Source organism: Pollachius pollachius, assembly GCF_949987615.1.
Source record: "Pollachius pollachius genome assembly, chromosome: 2".
NCBI classification, from domain to species: Eukaryota; Metazoa; Chordata; class Actinopteri; order Gadiformes; family Gadidae; genus Pollachius; species Pollachius pollachius.
In genome coordinates this window covers 25,641,737-25,665,405 of record NC_136935.1, presented here as the reverse complement: position 1 = coordinate 25,665,405, position 23,669 = coordinate 25,641,737, and the positions used below count along the sequence as shown (strand labels likewise).

General features: G+C 42.3%; 1 protein-coding gene across 2 annotated transcripts in view; it reads left to right on the top strand.

The window, feature by feature from the left end:
- LOC307091786 (protein kinase C alpha type-like) overlaps positions 1–23,669 on the top strand; it is a 194,801-nt gene that overhangs the window by 78,568 nt on the left and 92,564 nt on the right. For both annotated transcript variants that reach the window (XM_079758587.1, XM_079758588.1), the window contains one exon: positions 21,586–21,697. In XM_079758587.1, the coding sequence (XP_079614713.1) occupies positions 21,586–21,697 (112 nt within the window). The remainder of the gene's footprint in view (positions 1–21,585; positions 21,698–23,669) is intronic.

Here is a 23,669-nt window from a genome sequence, read left to right as displayed (position 1 = left end):
CGCCTCATGGCTTTACCTATCTAGGAATAAAAGTAACGCCAGATATCAATGACATAGTTCCTACTAACTATAATCCAATTTTAAAATCTGTATCGGAATCCCTTAAAAGATGGTCAGAGCTTCCCATTTCTATGATTGGCCGTGTCAACATTATTAAGATGAATATCTTACCAAAACTTTTATATTTATTCCAATCTATCCCTTTGCAGCCCCCATCTAATCTATTCCCCAAATTGAAAGAAATTACAACAAATTGTATTTGGAACAACAAACGACCAAGGCTTAGACTCACCCTACTTTACTTGGCATTCGAAAGAGGAGGACTCCAAGTTCCAAACTTTGTCTGGTATTATTGGGCGGCCCAAATTAGTGCAGCAATGTTCTGGTTCTCAGACAATTCCACAATACCCTGGGTCACAATAGAAAACGCCACTACATCTCCTCTCCCACTAAAGCTCTATCTGTATTCTAATACATTGAAAAACCTGCTTAAAGACACTCATAACCCATTTGTCAAGAATACTATAAGAGTCTGGTATAAAATCCAGTCTTACTTTAAAATAGAACCAGATATATCAGGCTTTACACCGATTTGGGGAAACTGCAGATTTGCTCCTGGCAGAAGTGACCTTGGCTTTAAATTGTGGGCAGAGAGAGGGATTAGTAAAGTTATGGATATGTATAATGAGAATGACGTGCTTTATAGCTTTGATGATTTAAAAACAATTTATAATATCCCTTCAAAACATTTTTTCAAATACCTACAAATTAGGAGTTATATTTTAACGGCACTCAAAAAGTCCCCCTATAGACCACCATTGTCCAGTCTGGAAAAGGCTGTTCTTGACCATCTTAAAGGACGTGGACAGGTCTCCTTGATATACAAGATTCTTGTGAATGAATCTAAAGAATCATCAGATAAATGTAGATTGGCCTGGTCTAGAGATTTGGATGTAGAGATTGCTGAGGACGAATGGAAGAGAGTTTGTCATGATGCACAAACCCAGACTATTAACACCAGATATAAACTATTACAATTTAAATGGATCATGCGTACATACATAACTCCCTCTCTGTTACATCGCTTTGATAATAATAACCTAGATTTATGTATTAAGTGTGGTCTTGAAGAGGGAATATTGTTTCACTGCATCTGGAGCTGCCCTGATGTTAAATGTTTTTGGGAAAAGGTCATTAAAACAATTTCAGATGTGATTTGCACTGTGTTGCCTGTCTGCCCCCGCATTTTTATCCTTGGAGTACTTCTACCAGATTTAAAGTTGTCTAGTATGAACAAAAAAATTGTTATTCTTTGCTCCCTAGTGGCTAAACACTGCATTTCAGTCACATGGAAAAGTACGGAGACTCCGACAGTGAGCCATTGGCTCAAAAGTCTCTCCAACTGTTTAGCTTTAGAAAAATTGACATATGCCTCCAAGGGGAAAATGAAAATTTTCTTTAAAGTGTGGGGACAATTTATGGGATTTCTTGAGAGCCACCACGCCAGGGGTTTGCTTGAGGCTTAGATTGACATTTCTGATGCAAGTGCAATATTTCCAAGCTTAACCTTGTATGGAAAGTGCAGGTTGTAATTACTTATACATCTTCTTCTTTTTTTCTTCTTACTATTATTTGCTTGTACTTTGTTTTTGTTTTTGTATTTGTATTTATTTTATATTTGTTTTATATGTGAATAATTATATTTGTCTGTATGTTGAAAAATTTGAAAACTCAATAAATATATTTCTAAAAAAAATAAATAAATGTAGGTTCATTACAGATATATATATATACATATATATATATATTTTATTTTTCATCTTTTGTTGACCATTTGTGACAGCGGGTGCAGTGGTTGTGTGTAGCAGTGACCTATGAGTTGTGTGGCAGTGTGTGTGTGGCAGTGATCTATGAGTTGTGGGGCAGTGAGTGTGTGTAGTAGTGATGTTTCCCCTCCCTGCAGGCATGGTGGGCGTGTCATGTCTTTCCTCTCATGGCTGCTAGCGTTCATGCAGAAGTTACTTCTGAACAGAGCGGATCCATCCCAGCGCCCCCTGCCACCAAGTGGAAGATATCAAAACAAAATGTCCGCTCTCAGTGATATGACCGCGTTTGTTCCTCTAATCCAAAGCACTCCAGGCAGGCAAACTGATTATTTGTAAAGTCTCAAAAACATAACTTTTCATCACGTTCGACTGTAAACACTTGATACTTTCATATGTTCCGCTTTCTGAATGTGCGTTTCCCCTAAAGAATTCACTCTACTTCTTCGTCTCTACGTGCCAGTTTATACTGGATCGGTCTGGGATGCTGTTTAATTTATAATTAAAGGTTTTATAAATTTATAAATATACGGTCAACAATGAAATAAGATTACTGCATACCATTTGAAGGTGAAATAACACTCTGACCGTGATCGAATTGTTTATAGTTATCAACTTATTAATGTTAGAAATGTTATAATAAATGGTAAAAGACAAAAAACATGTATAAAAAACAAAAAAAACAAGACTAGCTTTTAGAAAAAAATCCAAACCTATTGAGCATGAAACTATTTAGCATAAAGTGGATGACGGTAAGTCTGGCGGTGCATAGCCTACTCACAGCCCAAGTCCCATGCAGTAATGTGCAGTGCAAACCTTTGGTGGTGTGGGTGGTTCACAGCCGTTTCCGTTTCAGTCAGGAAAAGACACTGCAGATTATAGCGGGAGCACTGCTGACATAATGGCCGTTACTTTCTCCTCACACTGACAAGACCAAGACGCTGTCTGCTGCTTGCGCGCTGGCCCGTCCCTACAGCTAAGCTCAGTGTTAAGGATATGGAGTCTGATCCTGGCTGAACACAAAGAATATCGGTCTATCAACGGTGTTGCAATTCACGGAACATTCTCCACTCTCTCGGGCACCCTTCCATAAAGTCCTCTCTTTCTCCCTCTCCGTCCCTCTTACCTAGATTGTTCACTGTGAGAATTCTCTCTATCTCTTTAGTTCTCTCTCTATCTCTTTAGTTCTCTCTATATCTCTATAGTTCTATCTCTATCTCTTTAGTTCTCATTATCTATTTAGTTCTCTCTCTATCTCTTTAGTTCTTTCTCTATCTTTTGTTCTTTCTATCCATTTATTTCTCTCTCTATCTCTTTATCTGTCTATCTAATACAACAGGAAACACTCTTAGTCCAGAATGAAACCATGTGACAGACACATATATTCACACACACACACACACACACACACACACACACACAGAGCACATGTGCCCACACATCCTTACAGACAGACTCAAACAAGCATAGATACACATCCAAAAGCATGCCTGTTAGTATCCGCATGCATGTGCAGGCCGCCACACAGTTTGTGCAGGGTTAACTCAGCAGAGTGATCCCAGCATTGGAGATGAACCACTGCCACCCTGAGACCACTGGCAGCAGTTTCATTACTGTGAAGACAGGCTAGGACTGTCTAACAACCTTTTGGTGAAGAACTCTGGTGTAGATTGGTTAATGATTTAGCTCCTCCCAGATGTTCTCAATCTCTTTTTAATCAAATGGAGCCCGGTGAATGTTTTCTGAAGGGCAGGTGTTTCTTCTTTTCTTGGTGTTGTTGCAGCGTCGTGTTCCATTGCCAAGCCTCGTTCGCCCACATGGTTGAAGTTGCAAGCTTCTTCTAAAATGGACGAGTGTGGGAGAGTGTAAGAGAGCTGGCCTGATGATCAATCCTGGAGACAGCCTCAGATTGCCGGCGCACATTGTTCCTCCCTCAGAGGCCTAGGGAGTGCTTGTCATTTCAATACAAATTTGCAGGATCAGACGGCAGACCTGGCTTATCCAGACTGCTTAGCCACGTTATAAAGCGCTCCATGGTTACGTCATTAAACCACGCCCATGTCAGCTGATACAGTGCATGCACCAGTCTCCCAGTACGCTCTCTCCTATGTAGCGGTAGTGTTGGCACCAGACTAGTAAGGTTGAGAAGATCTTAGGAAAGGCCCAAGCACTACGTGAATGATGTGACCTCAGCAGGCACGTGGTCAAAATTTGACCACAGCAGGCAACTGACTAGTCTTATTTACCTTATTTATGCAGATCCATGTTTCAGTGGCGATGGATACTATGCATCCATGGAGGATAGTCCTCGTGTCAGGCAGGGACCATGCATGGGGCGGGCTTTAGTGAAAAGGCTAGAGGATTCAGTGTTTCAAACTTGTTTTCTAGTGGTTTGAGGAACCAAGATAATTCCTTGAGGAGCAGTCAATGCAAAATCTGGCTATCTGTCCATCATCACCTATGCCTGTCGATCTGTTGATTCCTGGTTGCCATGGAAATGTCCTACATTTCTCCAAATGTGTGAAGTATACTTGGAAAGAGAGAGCACGTAATATAAACCCACGCATGTGTGTGCGTGTGTGTGCAAGTAAAGCCCAGTAGCTGTGTGGTCTCTACCAGGTTCTCAAACCATCCCACCCCCCAACGGCTTAGTGGGACATGAGTCCAACCACATGTGATCCATGATTGGAATCACCCCTTGGTGAGCTCTGACATGGTGACATGGAGTTGACCTGGACCACAATAAGACATAATACACTTGGGTATTGTAGCCTCATGGGATTCTGATCATGTAATTTCCAGATGATATGGTAATCATGTTGTCATTCCTTGTTCCTAATAAGGCATAGCATATCTGTGATCTGTTACTTAGTAAGGTTCTTGGGTCTCCATCTCACACACATTCATGTGAGGAGAAGATATGCTCCTCAGTCCATTAACAAAGCGAAGTCATTAAGAGCAAAGAGAGCCAAGGTCAATTCTTCATGCCCAGCTGTATCCAGGCTGGGTTATGACACCTTCCTTCTGCGCTTTATTCAAACAACAACCTCCATTTGAAGGCCAGCATGACGAGCAGATAGCTTGTTCACAGAAACCGGGTGCTGATGCCCCCCCTCCCTCTCAGGGATCCACGCCTTAGTTAAAGGCCAAGAGGGACGGGTGGCGATCTATAGGCTAAAAATAGAGCGCTCTGAATGAGCTGTGGCGCCTCACATGGCTTCATGATGGAGGTACGTTTCCACCTCATGGTTGCTAACCTCGACCCTGCTCGCTAGGGGCTAGCACTGACGGCTAGAGGCTCCACTGCAGGCTACAGCTGATCACTCCAATATCTACATGTCGGCATAAAGTTGCAGTGGCTTTGGTTTATAATACTTTTTTTCTAGAACTGAAGCAAATCATCAAGACATCAACATCAACAAAAACATCAATAGTTCTGCAACACAATACAAATAAACTGAACCTTAGCAATGATAACTCATTTAATGCCAGCTGACCTTCAGCAGATTATGTCATTCTGAATGCAACGGTGGCTTTTCATGCTTTTTTCCCTATTGAATCTTCACAAAGATGCACATGCCTCTCCTCCCAGAACATACATGTAGAACTTACCTCGTCACTCTGACTGCTTCAAGGAATCTGTGTTTTGTTTCTTTGGTCTATTATTGACGTGCCTACACTCTGATTATCGTGTATTTTATGGGACACACACACACACAAGCATGGTGCATGTCTTAGTGGATTTCTGCATGCCGATGTTGTCGTAAGCAGATGTGTGATCTGTGTGTGTGTGTGTGTGTGTCTGTGTGTCTCTATGTTTTGAAGCGTTGCCTAGCTGTGGGGGTGTGACGGTAGCCATGGGTTACCTGGAGCGCAGATGACTTAAAAAACAATAAATAAGGAGGGGCTTCCTCTCGTCATGGCTCCAAATGTCACCTCCAGCCGAGACGTGATGGGTGGATGCGGGGGTCTGATGGATGGAGGTTTAGTAGCAGGGAGGTCGGGATCGATCTGACAGCTCTGCACACAGGGCTCAGTGCAACCTAGTCCATAACCTGGTCCATAACCTGGTCCATAACCTGGTCCATAACCTGGTCCACCTTGGGCCAGGTTGCAAATTAGGTGGTCATACACAGCAGACAGGATCCTTCAATGTATTTATTTAATTGGATTGTTTAAGGTCATTCCCACAGTAATGTTGGCTGGTATAGTAGGCTATTAATGTTTGACTATTAGTATGGGTGTTTAGCTAGTAGTATCAGTGTTATTCTGGTTGTATTTATCTTTGACTGGTATTGCTGCTTCCATTAACCTCGGAACAATTCGGAAAACCTAGATGCCATTTAAAATTAGCAATATATATATATATATATATATATATATATATATATATATACATACATTGAATACATGATCAATGTATAACAGGCCTAATTATTATTAATTGTGAAAGCTATCAAGACATTAGGCAGTATGCTATGATACAACATGGCACACAGGCAATAAGAGTTTGATCTTCCCTTTGTGACAACAGCCATAGAGCTGGCGACCTGGCTCTGAGAACTAAACTAGCAATGATAACGTTAGTTGCGGCTGAGCTCGCCATACCAAAAAACAGTCCAAACCCGAAAAAAAAAAATACTTCACTGAACATTTGAGTCTGCAGCTTCACTGAGGCTAGCATGTCTATGCCAAATAAAAAAGGGACAATCAGTGAACCTTTGCCTGGCTGGTCTGGAAACTGCATGTTTAACCCTAGATGCATTGGCCATACCTGGGCTCCCAGTGCCAGAACACACCAAGGACCGGGTTACCCTGGTTACCCTGACTACCAGCTGGCTTTCTTTCACCGATTTAAATGTTGCGAATCGTTTGAGTGAAGCTTTAGCTTGATATCAAGACAGCATTTTCAACTCATTTCATTCTGTTTCCAATACAGATCAGAAAAATGGAATTTAAGGGAATGGGCGGATCTGTGTGTGTGTTTCTGTATGTTTGCATGAGCGTCTCCGTGTCTCGTGAGCAGGGAACAACCAAAGTTGTGAGCTAGCGAAAAACAGCCATATTAAAAATAGAACAACAACATGCCCGAAAAACTGTGAAATGACTTTCAGTGCACCAGCAAATCTGAAATTAAACATGTGGAAGTCCTTTGGGTTTTGTAAGAGGGAGGGGAATATTGACCAAAGCCCAGGTCCGCTGCTAAGCTTTTGGAGGCCCTAAGCATAATTTGTCATAAATTGGTTAGGGAAAAACATGTAATTTGCCCGAATTGAGTGATAGGGTACCCACTAAAGAAAAAACAATGCTGGGCCTCTTCATAACTAATTTATATAATTTTTAATATAATAATGTAATAATTATCATGAATTATTTTTTAGCAACCTTCATTTTTGGGGCCCCTACCAGGTATTTGGGGCCCTATGCGCTCTGCATACTCTGCATATGGGGAGCCTGCCAAAGCCTCACTATTTGTAAATTGTATAGGACAGCGATCAAGTCTGTATATAAAAAATAAATAAATAGACCTATAGTTTAGTAATGCGTGATATAAACGATATACGATATAAACGATAAAAAAATGGCCTACGGTAGAGATTTTAATTATATCGCTCTATCGCGATAATGCATGTTGATGACGCAAAATACAATGTTTAATTTTTGGTTTGGTGCGGTTCCTTTTCACATTTCAATTTTCGCAACAGTGCCAGAATTCGTCAACAAAACTGCATGTGTGTAAAGAACGTTAAATCATTGGACAAAAAGGTCTGGGGCGGGGTAAAGCGTTAAAGAAAAAGGGCGGGGGGGGGGGGGGGGGAAGCACCGGTGAAAGTAAACAATCATTGATATCCAGCGTGATAAACATTGATCTGCGGACTGGTCCAACTCCTTCTCCCTCATCCTGACTCGGAATGTGTTAAATGCATCGGCATTTTTAAGTTATGTTTTCCAGCATACTTTTTACTTGCTTTTGTCGGACCGTCGGGTGGTGGCTCAACATGGACCAAAGAGGAGACGGAATGTCTTTTGGATATTGGACCCAAATATCCAATAGACGTTCCGTCTCCTCTTTGCTCCATGTTGAGCAACGTCTCCGAGACCCCCTCTCCGGCTGGGTCAACCTCATTTTGATCGATAAAAAATGTCACGCAATCGACAAAAATCGTAACAATCAATGATCGATCATCAATTAATCATGCCCATCCCTAATTGTCAGTACAGTGTCTGTTCCTTATCTAGAAAGACACCCGTTTTTCCTGTTCTCTGCATCTTGGGTGGCATTAAAGAACCAAGGACTTAAACTAAGTGTAGTGCCTTTTAGAATGGTTTGCACTAAAGGAAAGAAACCCAATACAAATTTTATTTATCAGCAACATTGTTGTATGATTACAGTGTTTCACAATAAATGTTCTCGAAATGACATACTATATTTCTCTTTTTTTTAAATACATTTAGCAGTTTGGCTTTCCTTAGGGTCTATGTAACCTGTTCTGAATTTGTTCAGATTTTATATCGTGATATATATCGTTATCGCAAGAGGCTGCAATGTATATCGCAATATGGATTTTAGGCCATATCGCCCATCTCTACTATAGTTCTACAATTTGTCTTCCATTTTTTCCCCATGCCATAAAGAAACAAATATTAAAACCAAAGATTCCATGGTCCCTATACCGTATATCTATTTAAAAGTAGGCAATGGCTCTTTTATAGAAGGCTTATTTTAAATAATACTAACGTTATGTGTTAACATTAAATGAATATTAACTGTATCTATCGGAATGAAACATATCTCATCAAATCGCACTGGATCGTTATAATATCAAATTGATTGGCATCGAATCGTTCCATATTAAAATGCATCGTGTCTGAATCGTATTGTATCACATTTATCTAGATAATTATCAAATCATCTTATAAAGGAGTGATGCACAACCCTAATATATACATATTAGGGACTACAGATGAAAATTTGCCTGCATGGCTAAATCTGGCACATTTACATGTTTAACTCTGGTGCTTATGTTTATTAATGTGCGCTGTCCCTTTTAAATAAAGAAAAAAAAAAAATATATATATAGAGATAGACATAGACATATACAAACAATGTCAGTGTTTATGTTTCATGTGTGAAAATATTGACCCATCATTTTCAGAGACCAGATGTCTGAGTTTAAATAATCAACCAATTGTGAGCAGTTAACATTAGTTTATTATCCACAACTAAAAGGATTCAAACAGGGGATTTAAGGGAGCAAAAGGGCTGTTCTAGGGGTGTTTCCCTCTGTTGGCAGAGGCGTGACCTGGGAGCTGGGCTGCTGAGCTGTCTTCCTGTACTCCACTGTCGGCCTCTTGAAGTTCTTTAGAACCCGCTCCACAACGGACCAGGAACATTTGTCATCCAGCTCCTCAACGGTGAAAGAGGCTGAAAGCTCAGTTTTTATCCGGGACGGGAAGATGAAGCTGTGAGGAACATAATGAGAGAAGAGCGCAGGAGAGGAAAGGTTGGGGAGGGGTGGAGAGAAAGGAAATATTTACCACTGAATGGTTGGGTGGCAGGGGGAGTTACCTTTAGAGGTTTGCCTCTTTTCATCTCCAACTTGCTCTGTCCTCTCCCTGTCCTCCCCTATCTCTTTCTTTACCTCCCCTTCGCCAAACCGTCCATTCTCTTCTGGGTCAGATGGAGTGGAACGCAAGTAGTGACATCAAAATAATACACACAGCCTGCCCATAGAAACCTGCAAGGAAAGCTGAATCTCTTTCCATTGTACCTGCCTGTCCTTGAATGCTCAATTACGCGGAAGAGTTTGGAACTGACCAGAAAATGGAATGCTGGGTAATATTTTCAGTAGATATTTATTTATTCCCAGCAAATCACTCGGCTAGGCAGAGTGAGTTCTTGAGACCTTTATGTAATTTGCTGTTCGAAGCAGTGTTCTGAAGTAAGTAGTTTTGCATGAACATTCCTTTTTGCTCGTTGAGTTTTTTTGTGTACACTCTTATCCTGAATTAGTTGACCTACTATTAAATCGCTTGGAAATTTGTGGCCTTAAACCATTGCATTTTTACATAAGGTTAAACTAAACAGGGTCAGTTGTATTAACATTGAACCTTAATTGGATGCAGTTGAATAAGTAGTAAATGAGTTAGTCTTTACTCAAGATCATTAGTTCACATATATTTATTGAAATTTATAATTTGCATTAAAAAATATAATAATTGGCAAGCACTGTTGTTAGCATTTAGCTTCCACCGGGATTGCACCCGGATATTTAGCACCTTAGCCTCTAGCCATATAAACGGTCCTCACAGACAAACGCCCCATAAATAACAATTGTATTTATAATCGATGAATAATTTTAGCTTAAGTGTAACAGAAATAATGGAACCTTTTAAGCTTATATTGTGTTTCTCATCTAGAACATCCTCACGCTCGAGCGTCAACGTCAATGAGACCAACTGGAAATATACGAAGCGCGAATGAAATTGAACCTAAACTGTGATTCTTTTATGTCATACAGTTGAAGATAACAGTGTGCTGATTTGTTAAATGTTTGAACAAAGGTTAACGGTTAAAAATTGACCAAGTTGCGAAGTCTGAAGTAATAGAAGTGTCAAAAAATAGGCGGACAGCTTCGCTGCCCTCCCATTGACTTCCATCATAAAAAATATATATTTTAAAAGTAGAATATCTTAAAAAGTTTCAAAAAAATGAATGGAAGCACACGATTCCAAGATTATCTTAATAGATGAAAAATTATGGAAGGAGATAGGTCCCAAAGTTTATAAAGAAAGAAAGAAAGATAGAATAAAACTTAAGAAGAACAATAGTTGAACCCTGCATGCAGCACTTACCTTATGATATTCTATATTGGGTTTGAGACTACCGTAACCTGAAATACTGCTTATTCAAATGGTATATTATATTTGTAATCTTCCAAGCGAAATCTCCATTCTCTTTTTGGGCACAATCACAAGTGGAGTGAAATGAGAGCAGACAGATTATCTTCAGTCTGTTAGATCGATGCCAGAGACACATTGTCAACCACAAATCTCAGGCTTCAGCGAGATAAGTGCTTTATTCTCCCCTCCCTGCAAGACACACACGCACCCACGGACGCACACACACACAGTCGCACACACACAGATTGATACATACTTTTGATAGAATCACACGTTCACACATGAATGGACAAAGAGGAAGTGGGAGTGCTATATATTGGCGTGTTAAAGTACTCCTGAACTTGACGTTTAACCTGTGCTACTGCTGACAAGCTGGCCGGCACCTCTGCTGACAGCCTGCAGCTCTTGCTCAGAGGAAAGTGACAAAGGAGGAAGGGATCGTGTGATGGAAAGAGGCCTGTCAGGTTTGTTCTGAGATAATAGATAATATAATAGATGCAATTTGTGATAATATATGTTAAGGAAAACATGAAGTGATGGAGACCGCCTCCCTCAGATCCACTGGGCTGAGTCTGCATCTGGAGCAGACAAAGCAGAGTGCAGATGAGAGACTGTGGGCCTTCATCATGACCTCTGAAGCTCCACATTTATGTGCAACGTCCGCTCTTCAAATGCTTCTCCTGCTTTCAAGCGGAGAAATGACGCACATGAAACTACAGAGATGCTAAATAGCTGTCCACGCCTACCTGGTCTAGTGAAAGAAAGAGATGAATATAGAGGAGGAGAGAGAGAGAAAAAAGCCTGAACCAGGGTATGGAGAAAGGAGACGGCTTCCTACTGCAATGGGAGACATATGAAAATTCAAGATCATGACTTGAACTCATTAAAGTCTACTTCATGCGTGGGAGGACAGATCGAAGCACTGGTCGCTACAAACCTTGCTTCTGGTCATACCAAAAGAGAGTCACTTTGCTATTATGATGGTGATGTTATATTATCATTTATGAATTCTTAATTATTTGTTTTTTTGTATATTTTTCAGATGCTTTGGCTATAGTGTTTCATCAAAGGAAGAAAGAGGGACAGAAATAAAGGGATAATGTGTAGCCTGCTTCTGTAGAGCTTTCATGGCCGTATCATAGGGTGTAGAGCGGGTCGTGAACACAGAGGGCCCTATCTTGCATCCGGCACAATTGACTTAATCACTGGCGCATGTGTCGTTGCTAGTTTGTAACTGGTGCAGAGCGTTCTTCTCGCTCCTGCGCCACGCGTCGGTAAATTAGGGAATGATCCTGCGCCACAAGGGGCGGTTCGGCGAAAGGAGGAGGCGTGTTCTGGCGCAAACGTTCCCTGGTGCTATTTTGCAGTTTCAGAAACCACTTGCGCCACAAACCAGGAAATATCTGGTTTAAAGTCAGTGGCGCGTTGTTCAGATGCTATTTTAAGGGCACATGCATAATGTTGCTTGTGCACCTCACGCATACACTTTGCTTCTCTCATCTACCTAGCCACACATTCTTGGTAAATTATTTGGGAAAGAACAGCTGATACAGCGGTAATAAGTTGTACTTTTAAATCAATGCATCTGAAAACACCGTACAGCAAACACATATTTTCTTGACACAGACATCGTGTACATGCCCATAACTTTTAGGATTGATGAGTATTTGATCGTGACAAAGCATTGTTTTACCGCAAGTGAGTGTTAAAAAGAAGGAATGAATGCGGGCACGTGTGTGTATGTGTAAAATAATTAATGAATGCGGATGTGCGTGTGTGTGTCCATCTGTTTAAACACACATAAACTAAACACTTAACGCATAATTACAGTCCCTGGCAATGTATATTAACGGGGGGACACATGCATTTTAGGAACACAAGTCGATAACGATAATGCATACAAAACTGATAAGAAACGAATTTATAATGTATTGCGCATATCATTAAATAGAACCACAGTTACCGCATATTATATTTTATATCATATAAGTTTTCTTTGCTGAAATTTATTGGAAGACTCAGTATTTCTGAAGTTGTGGAAGAAAACCTTATTCCATGTGTGAATTAGGCCGTATTATTTGGCCATAAACTGAGCCATTAGAAGTTTGAAATTCATTTGCATCTTTCTCATCAGAGACTGCAGTCGCGCTGTCAAAATATCAACTCGTCAGATTCAAATGCGCTCATGGCTCTTAAAGAGGATGGGAGCTGGCACTCTCATTGGTTTGTTGCACGTTACGCCCAAACCACACCTACGGGTATTTAGGCTACTTCAGACCAACCCTTTTAACCCGTAAACTAGCGACATCGCCATAGAACCGCCCACAAAGCTACTTGCGCTTGGCGCTTCTCACTTGTGTTTCAGACTGTTAAAATAGGGCCCAGAGTGTTTTCTATCATGATCGTATCACAGGGTATAGAGCGGGTCAGGAACACAGAGTGTTCTCTATCATGGCTATCACAGGATGTCGACTGGGTCATTATACAGAGTGTTCTCTATCATGTCTGTATCACAGGGTGTAGATCATGTTTCTGTCCATGCCACCCTGTGGGCTGCGTTCTTGAGGTCAACATGTGTGGTGATTGGATATGCATCCTTTTGTGATGCAAAGTGGGGACTAACAGACACTGTCCCCTCCCCTTTTCCCGTCCCCCTGTCCCATCCCCCTGTTCCCTCCCCCTGTTCCGTCCACCTGTCCCCTCCCCCTGTCCCCTCCTTCTGACTAACAGGGACTGTCCCGTCCCCCTGTCCCCACTACCTGTCCCCTCCCCCTGTCCCTTCACCCTGTCCCCTCCCCCTGTCTAATGGGGACTGTCCCCTCCCCCTGTCTAAAGGGGACTGTCCCGTCCCCCTGTTCAGTCTCCCTGTGCCCTCCCCCTGTCCCCTCCCCCTGGCCCCTCCCCCTTTCTGAAGGGGACTGTCCCGTCCCCATGTCCTGTCCCCATCTCTCCTCCCCCTGTCTAACGGGGAATGTCCCCTCCCCCTGTACCCTCCCCCTGTCTGACATGGACTGTCCCCTCCCCCTGTCTAGCGGGGACTGTCTCCTCCACCCCTCTGATCAGACCTGGCGTAGCAAGGCTGTTAAATGCGTCGCCCAAATCCCTTGTTCCTGATTAAAGGTAATAAATCAAACGGCGGTGAAAGGTGGTAGTTGCTCAGCTCCAGGGTGTCTCATGTTATCAGATATATTTTAAGCTTGTTCAAAGAACGATAATAATAGCGATACATTTGTATATTAGGAGGTTAGACCGTCAGAGTCATTCACACTTATTCACTCTTGTTGCCCGATATTCGGACATCGGTGTCGCTCAGAAATCAGTAGAAACAACGGGGTGTTTAGGGGGGCGGGCTTGCAAGGGGCGGAATATGACGTGGGGTCGAGGTCCGCTGTCACTCTAGTTTGTTTTGGTTAGTTTGACCGCAGACAGCACCGAGGCAGAACGGGTAAAACTCATCGCTATCATCTTAAATGTTGCTGCAGCGATGCATGATATATTCAGTTGCATCCACAACATCTGCATCGATCGATGAAAGTTTGGAGCATGAGTTAGAGACAAATAGAAGAAATGACGAAGAAGAAAGGCGTCGCGAACGACTGCATTACTGGAGAAAGAGAGCGTCTTTTTTTTGCTTCATTTCACATATAACACACGGGGACAAATGTAGTTGATTTCTGTTTTTAACTGAGATAACAGGGAGTGGAAGGCCGGGACTCTATAATGTTCAGCTAACATTTTCTATACACACGTGCAATTGTGAACTCATGTATTGTAATTGATTGTATGATGTGTACTTTTAGAGTTATGATAAAGACCTATCTTTTAGCATTCACCACAAATGACTCTGAAAATCAGGGAAAATATTCAGCGAACAAAAGGCATCTCAACTCAATGACATGCAAATGCAGACTGAAGCGTCATCAACACGACCACTCAAATGGTGTCAAATGCCAACATTCTACTCCTCATTCACATATAAGGTAATTGACATTTCCGCCGGCTAAAATACTACCTCAGGGGTAGTATTTTTTCAGGATGTTTTCAGGATACCAATGTCAGGAGATGTCATTCACATATACGGCCCCTCGGGAGAATAGCAGACTAATAGCAGGTCTTACGTGTACGTGTGAAAGCAGCTAGACATTTACTAAATGTATTTATTACAGACATGTTCAATTTAAGAGGGTTTTGGTTTGTATGTATTTATGTGGAATGACTCCTCTACTGGCGAGACTAAGACTCCCGACAATGTCATAAATATATGGCCTGTTAAGCCCTTTGAGACTGTACCTGTGATTAAGGGCTATACATATACAATTTAATTTAATTGAACAGTGTTGTGTGAGTGTTTTGAGTATCATGAGAGAGTTCTCCTAGTTCTGCATCCTCTTTCTGCCTCAGCACCCCTAACAACATGCTGTTGACTCGCTGCACCACCAATTCATTCACCTTTGGTGGGAAGCAGTATTTCAACGAAGGTGTGTTTCTCTGATGTATGTATTAATTCTAGTCGTTCAAGTCAATGCTTGGCTGAGTCTGCCGAATTTTTGAAGCAGCACTTGAGGAGCAGCACTTCCCTGCTATTGTGATGGCCTCAGCTGCCTCTGGGAGTCTGGTGGAAACACGGGGAAACCATGATACTCAACCATGCTTCAGCCTGATGTCCACTGGACATTAATTAGCAGGCCAGGGCTTCAGTCGGCTGCCCGTTAATTGGGCAAGGCTTCACTGCATTACGGCTTCGATAATTACTAGCATGTCTTCCACACTGTGAGCTGTTTGTGTGTGTGTGTGTGTGTGTGTGTGTGTGTGTGTGTGTGTGTGTGTCTGTGTCTGTGTGTGCGCCATGCTTTTGATCCCCAGCTCACCCTCTGAGACTGACTTTGATCCTGAGATGTCAGTGGGATACATTGGGAGCGTTAGAAAGGAAGATCACCTGAGCTAAAACCTGAGGGGTGAGGGGGGGTGGGGGGAGTTCAAAGTACTCCCCCCCCCCCCCAAGAAGAGAACTTCTTGTGGAGGATCTCAGCGGCCCTGTTTTTTTTTTTAAAGGCCCTGCCTGTCTTTCTCTGGATGCATCTTGTGTGTGTGTGTGTGTGTGTGTGTGTGTGTGTGACGTCACGTGTCAATCTCAAACAGGATGCATGTAAGGGCAGATATAAGCGCAGATTCGCCACCGCACACACAATTAAACACACACGTAAACACACACAACCCCTAGAGCAGAGGTCTTCAACAGGGGGTCCGCGAATCAGGCAAAAAATGACACTAACAAGCAGGGCCGTAGGAATGAGTTTAACATTGGGTGGGACACATATCGGAAACCTGACTGATCCGTTAATGGTTTGAACAGAAATATGTCATGAATTAACTACACTGAAAGAATTCACAAATATATTTTATTCTACTAAAAAGATACATTTGTAAATGTAAAGGAAAACACATTTTGAATGGCAGTAATGAACTGATAAATATCAAATCAATTCTTTAATTGCTTAATCATACAGTTTTTTAGAATAAGAAGCGGTGACAAGACGCTGTGTTGCGCTTTCAAAATAAAATAAAATATTTTTCTCCCCCCGGTATAATTTTTAGGTGGGACAAATGCGCCTGTCTCCAATATTGGAGGGGACACGTCCCCTCCGTCCCCCCCGGTTCCTACGCCCTTGCTAACAAGCATCACTAATTTTCATTTCCACATTTATGTTTTAAGAATGTCAATTTGAATAGCTGTTATGCATGATTACATGCAATTGACAGACATTGTTGATCTTGGCAGGTATCAGTTTACTATGTTATGTTATGTTTATGAATGGCAGTGGCATGGCCACCCTACTCACTGTACTTTGCACATGTTTAAAATAAAAACATGAATATATGAACCTGTGTATTATTTGAATATCTTAGTATTGAATGCAAAACAACAAGGTACATGTATACATGGCACTATAGGACCAGTTTAATATAAAACACAATTTTATACAATATATAAGTAGGGGGTCCCCGCTCCATCTCTTCATCAGTTTGGGGGTCCTTGGCCTGGAAAACATTGAAAACCCCTGTCCTAGAGGCTACCATGAATCTCTTGACTCTCCATGAGTCTTATCGGCCGGTCAAGCCCTCTGGCTATTTGTTCAAATCGATGGCCATCTTCCATTGTGCATTATCCACTCAGTGGACAACACCCTGCTGTTGACCTCTGCTAAGTCCCGGCTTTAACAGTGTTTGGCCAGAAAAAGACCATGAGGGGCTCATCGGGAGGAGCTGAAAGGGTCCAGGAGGCCGGCCTAGCTTCCAGAAGGCAGTGCTCTGTACGGCCTCTTTGCCCTGAGAGCACTGTGCTTCTCAGCTGAACATATTGGGGCCCAGTCCACAAAGTTGGGGCACATCTACATAATATAGAGTCAAATAGAGGATTCAGAAGAGTTTAGAAGCTCCTCCTGATTCTCTGAACATGAAAGACCTTAAAGCATTGGATTGTCCCATTGGTCTCCTCAAGGGCAAGCTTCCAGAATTTGAGTGGCCTCGACTGCAGTTGATGTTGCTGTAGTAATATGTTTCTTCTGCCTGGCATGACCATGCAGCTTCTTTGAATCCAATATGATCCCCAGTCAAAGGTATTTCCTTGTGGAGTAAAAGTAAGAACACAATACATTATTCTTTGACGCAGCTCACTTTGGTCAGCTCCTTGAACACATCTGCCAGAAGGGAGTGCACAGATCTGTCCTGTCTGCCTTTCTTCCTTATCCTTATTCCTTCAGGGAAAGGGTTCAAGGTGGGGTTACCTGTCTTCAAGGTGGGGTTACCTCTCCTCAAGGTGGGGTTACCTGTCCTCAAGGTGGGGATACATGTCCTCCAGGTGGGGTTACCTGTCCTCAAGGTGGGGTTGCTTGTTTTCAAGTTGGGGTTACCTCTCCTCAAGGTGGGGTTACCTGTCCTCAAGGTGGGGTTACCGTTCTTCAAGGTGGGGTTACCTGTCCTCAAGATGGGGTTGCCTGTCCTCAAGCTGGGGTTACCAGTCTTCAAGGTGGGGTTGCCTGTCTTCAAGGTGGGGTTGCCTGTCTTATTCTTAGTATTTGAAGGCCGCTGGAATAATAATATAATCATTCTTAATGATGAAAAGGAAATGCAGAATGATAAGGATTCTTCATATCCTGATTGCTTGGTGGAACATTGCATGGGTTGATTCTAATTGGTTTGTGAACTCCCTGGAAGGCTAAAGATCATATGTCTAGTTAGTCTCCACAGCCTCCATCTGTTCAGATCATCTTGATCTTCACAACTTTCTTTTTCTCGTGTCGTTCAAGTCTCTTCACATTTAATAATCTCCTCTCTTGTATCGCCTTCTCTGTCCTTCTTCTCCTCTTCCAACATGGACCTTCTCTATTGACCGTTGACTCACAAAGTGCATGTGTTTGCCGAAGGGCTAACCAAGCAAAAAGAATAGATAGAAAATGGATCTCTATTGGTTTTTACTTAAGCTATACTTTTGTGACATTTTCCTAAACCAAGGCTTCCAAGTTGAGAAGAAGTGTCAATTATTTAATTCCTCAGCTCACTGCAATATGATAGATGGAGGGAAACATCTCTCTTTGTGCTGTAAACGTCAATTTTGTGATCAACCACACAATAGATGTCTGAGAGACAATGATGTTGTTTTATGAGCAAAGGGATCTAGGAATAAAAGTGATACACTTTAATTACTATTTGATTACTAATATTTCACGTTAAAAAAATCTTTGAACAGGTCCTAATGCCCTTCTAACCATGCCTATTGTTGACCATTTCTGTAAGAAGCACAGCCAGGTCAAGCACAGTTTGATTCCAAGCAGATCCAAATGTCTGCGTCCATTGTTGCCAGCAGAGAAGACCAGAAGATGGTGGATACGGGCGTCCCCTCCAATGATGATTTGTCTCTACAGCATTTCTCCTTTATTGACCACTGGTGGATTTATGGTCTGCTCTATTTTTCTCCAAACTGCCCAAAAGGCAGATTGAGATATTTCTTCCCCATTGGTCTGCAGGAGTTGTATTGTCTGCATGATGCGGGTGAGGGCCCTAATGCAACCTGGATTGGATGATCACCAGAAAGAGCTCTGATAGGCTGAGGAAGCCAATGGACATGAGGCTACACCCGCAGGTCGGAAAGTAATCAGTGCAGGGTCTATAAGGAGACCTATGGGAATGCTCCACGCTTCCTATTGTTTGGGGGTTTTTCACAGAATATGACAGGATGAATATATACAATTGATATACTTTATCTATGAAGGTGGATCTATTGGTTGATTTAAGCCTTCACCTCAGAGTATTTGGTGAAGCTAGCTGCCAAACATAGGTATGGAGCTGTCCCCAGGGATCTGAATGCTTTGTTATGATTCAGGGTCTGAATCCTCACAGAGGCCTTCTAGGAAAAAGGAATAGGAGAGACACAATACATCTGGATGCAGGTCGTCCATAGCAAGTTCTCAGTGGCACACCAACACTTATGTAACAGGGGAAACAGTCATCCATGCATCCCCTCTGTTTTACACGCAATATATCAACATCAATAACTAAAGTACTCTCATCTGTGTATCATCCCTTGTCTCGGTCATATACAGTAAGGATAATAGTAGAACTATAGTCCACTGATTTAGCAGCTCTGTATGCAGCTGTATATTGCAGACTGCCTGGCCGACCCACGGCCAGCACACACAAACGACTCTCCTCTCAACACCTCACTGCGAGCGACTCTAGTCTTACCCAACAACCCGATGGGGGATGGAACCACATGGGACTGGAACACACACACACACAGACACACAGTCACACAGACACACACACTAACCTGATGCGGTTTCTGGGTTTCCGAGACTCAAACTAAATGCCAGGATTTTGACATTCCAACAGCCCAAACAAAAAAGCTGCTGTTAGCTCTGTCTATTAGTGTATTTGTGTTTGAGTGTCAGTGCTTAATTATTTATGAATGATATCCATATCTGTTATTCTTTGGCCTGCCTTCTATGGAGTGGCGACGCGGGCTAGCTCTTGTTTTGGTTTCCACTGGTGTGCCTCAAATGGCTCTCATCAGTGGGTTCTCTGTGAGAGAGGAGTCTGCAGCCAGCTGGGCTACTCTTTCCTATGAGTTGGATATGTTAACAAATCTACATTTTGCCAACATTATTTAATTAGTTATATTTGTACTGCTACCACACCAAAGGCTTTATGGAACCTAGAAAAGTCAATCTCTGTTCAGTCTCCATTTACAACCAACTGATTGTGATGGCAGTGATGGTCTGCCCTCTGCTGGGACAACTCATTCTGATTTGAAGCTACGCGGCCTGTTTCAATCATCCTATACTGGCCTGGCTGGGTGGCTTCGACTCGGCTCTGCTGGGATTTGCGTTTCAACCAATCTTGATTCGATGACACAACAACACAATATTTAAGAGAATATTCAGCTTTATATCATAGCCTGCTTTCAAAATCTATAGATTTGTTTATAGGATATTATAGGACTTTTCTTACCTTTATTTAACCAGGAAAGTCCCATTGAGCTTAAAAAGCTATTTTTCAAGGCAGTCCTGGCCAAGAGGCATCAAAAAAGACAGCATGAGTTACACAGTTACAACATACAAACAGCAATTAAAATGAAAAAAAGTTACAAGTAAAGGAGGTCGTCTCAAGTGCTCACAGCGTGGATTCAAAAGTATTCAAAGAAATCAGTTCAGGTATTTTCCAGTCTTTTTGCAGCATTTTCCGTGTTCTGTGTGGGCAAATGGAACAGACAGCAACATCTGATCATTTCAACGCAAACTGTAAGAATCAACACTTTTCCGTTTGATTAGATTACAGATGTAGGAGGGCAGTAGCCCAAACATGGCCTTGTAAATAAAAGTGTACCAGTGTCCCCGCCTCCTGGTGGACAAAGAAGGCCACCCCACTCGAAAATACAATTCACAATGATGGGTCAGGGCTCCACAGTTTAATAAACCTTATAAACCTCAGTCAATCTTACTTAGATATTGAGCTGAGGTGTTCATATACATCAGGTTCCCATAATCTAAAAATGGATTAAAAAAAAAGTTGTAATGACGAGCTGCGTTTTCTCCTTAAAATAGAAACAAAATTTAATTTGCAAGAAGAAACCCAATTTAAGATTGTCAATATGGGGTTTGAAGGTGAGGGAGTCATCAAGCAATACACCAAGGTATTTCTAAATTTGAACCACCTCTATGTTATTGTGGTGGATCTTCAATGATATCCATGATGTTGAATTCAGTTTGTTGAATTTTCTCCCTCTTTTGCTTACTTATCTCATCTCTAATTCTCAAACTCGACAATCGAGAGGCAATCGAGAGTCGATTGTCGAGTCTAATTCTTAAACTCGACAATCGAGAAGCAATGCATTTCAGATTAGTCTTGTTTCCACATTTGACAATGATAATATAAAACGCATTGAATATCAATATCAGCTATCTAACAATAAGAAATATTGCCTTATGAAGACTTATAAACCAATAAGACTTTCCTGTCATATTTCAACCAGCTATTTTGATTTACAAGTCTACCTAAAATGACTGCTATTTTTAACTGCTAATGGAAACGCATCTCAGCGTTGCATGGTTTGACCCGGTCCGACAAAACAGGGACCAATGGACCACCGCCCATAGCTCCACTACTGGAATTACTCTGTCTGATAGAGCTGCAACCTGTGGTACCTCCTGAGCTAACGTCATCAGACCCATGTTTCTATTCAACTCTTCAAACTTTCTGCATCGTCTGCTCTTGTGATCGTTGCATTGCAACATGCAACACGATAGTTCCTTTGACGCTGAAACATGATCGTTCATCCACTGTTGTGTCCTGTGTTCTGCAGGACCCCCGGACCAAGCACAAGTTTAAGATCCACACCTACGGGAGCCCAACCTTCTGCGACCACTGTGGCTCCCTACTCTACGGCCTCATCCACCAGGGCATGAAATGTGACAGTAAGTTCTGGAGTCTGAGGACAACCGTAGCCCTGGCAATCCAGGCGTCTCTGATTCTTGGGCTGCTGGGGCCCCCTGAAGACCCTTCAATTCAGGTTCTGTTCATTCTGGGGCTGCTGGGCCCCCCCTGAAGGCCCTTCAGTTTAGTTTCTGTTCCTTATGGGGTGGGAATGGGGGCCCTTTAGTTCAGGTTCATCAGACGGAAGACAGGTGTGCCGCATCAAGGCTTAATCAGCAGGTGACCAGGTGACCAGAAAAGCTAATCAGAGGTTTAGTATGCCATGCCATGTGTCTAACCTAGAGAGGGAGTCACTGAATGCCAACCAAATAGGCTTGGGTTCATGATTCAAATGCAAGTAGCCTCTGTTTTATTACATCTTATTGTACAAATACACACAAATACACAAGAGGCTTAAGCCCAAAATACACAGGCCCTGTAGCGCCTCGGTGCACAATGCGCGTCAAGTGCCGACCCTAGCACCAATAGGAAACGTTGCGCTGCAGCGCCGTTGAGATTATGTTTTGAAAGCAGCAGATCACCAACATAGTTGGTAGGCTACCATAACGTTACACCAGTTTTTTTCTGACTACACATATGGGCCTGCTGCCCATGATCCTGTTTGTGCTCACAATGGTCACTTTAATTCATAGTCACTTTATGTACTGTCGGGCAATTTGTTTACGGTTTAGTCCCTTTATTTACTGTCATTGCTCATTATTTTTGCATTGTAGAATTATTCATCTACTGCATCCACAATCTCCACATGTACAGGACCTTGTATCAAGCTGGAATGCACAGCTTTAAAAAAGTGCTTTTCAGGGGCAGCGACGCTATGCAATATGACAGTGGCGTGAAGTATCGCGGGGCGGTGCATCGACAAGCGCTGGTGCACGTCTAGCCGCCGTCAGTGTGAGGTTGTACGTAGGAAATAATGGGGGCGGTTGTTTTGAGGTACGCGGTTCGCCGCCGGTGTGTTTTCGGCTTTAGGCTTGGTTCCTCAATAGCCACCTAGCACCAACAATACAAGATAAAGTAAATAACATAAGTCAAAATATGTAAGAAATAAGTAGAAATAAGTAGCAGCATAGATCACAATAATAAATAATAATAATATTAAAATACAATAAAGTAAGTAATAATAAGAGATACGAGGAAATTAGTAATAAGATCCAATCAACCAATCAACTTAGACAGTTAAACAAAGAAATGAAGAATAGTGCTTCTTGAACAGCCCTAATCAAGCGTGAGGAGGGTCTGCTTTGCACCGCCAGCAGGACACCTTCTCACCCCTCTGCTTCTCAAGAGCCTCAGTGTTGCTTTTAATGAGCCCTGCTCAGCTTTTCCATGGGACTGGGAAACACTTCACCACCAGTGTGCTCCCAGCCTTTGGAGACGTTCTTTTTCCAGACTAAAGACTGGCAGAGCCTCATTTCTACATGGATAGCACATGGAAGCAAAGTAGTCAAAGCAAATGGCCCAAAGTGGAACTCAACCCTGGTCTCGAAGGAGAAGTGGGGGAGTCGGGTAGGGGGTCCAGTTTGTGTCATTAATGAGCACAGGAGTTTCTATGGATTCATAAAGCAGCCTTGCAGCTGTGATGACTGCTCTTCTGTCATAACTATAGACTTATTTAATATATCAGGTCCATTCTACTTTTAGGAGTATATCCACCAAGCAATTGATTCCAATTATGTTTAGCAGATTTCTATGTTGCTTTAGACCTGTGCTTATTAAGCTCTGGGTTTGATCGATCTTAAACCACACAAACCGGACCACCTGGCAGAGACCTGTCCTTCCGGTTTGCCGTCAGTGGGTTCTATTCTTGAACCATACTTAATAAAAAAATGTATCCCTTTCAATTTGCTAGAGTGTTAAGTACAGCTCCTGCTGCATAACGCTCATGATATGTTTGGAGCATCATCAGTTAAGAGTTATATATTCATTAGCTGTGATGAGGTGAAGGGAGGCTCA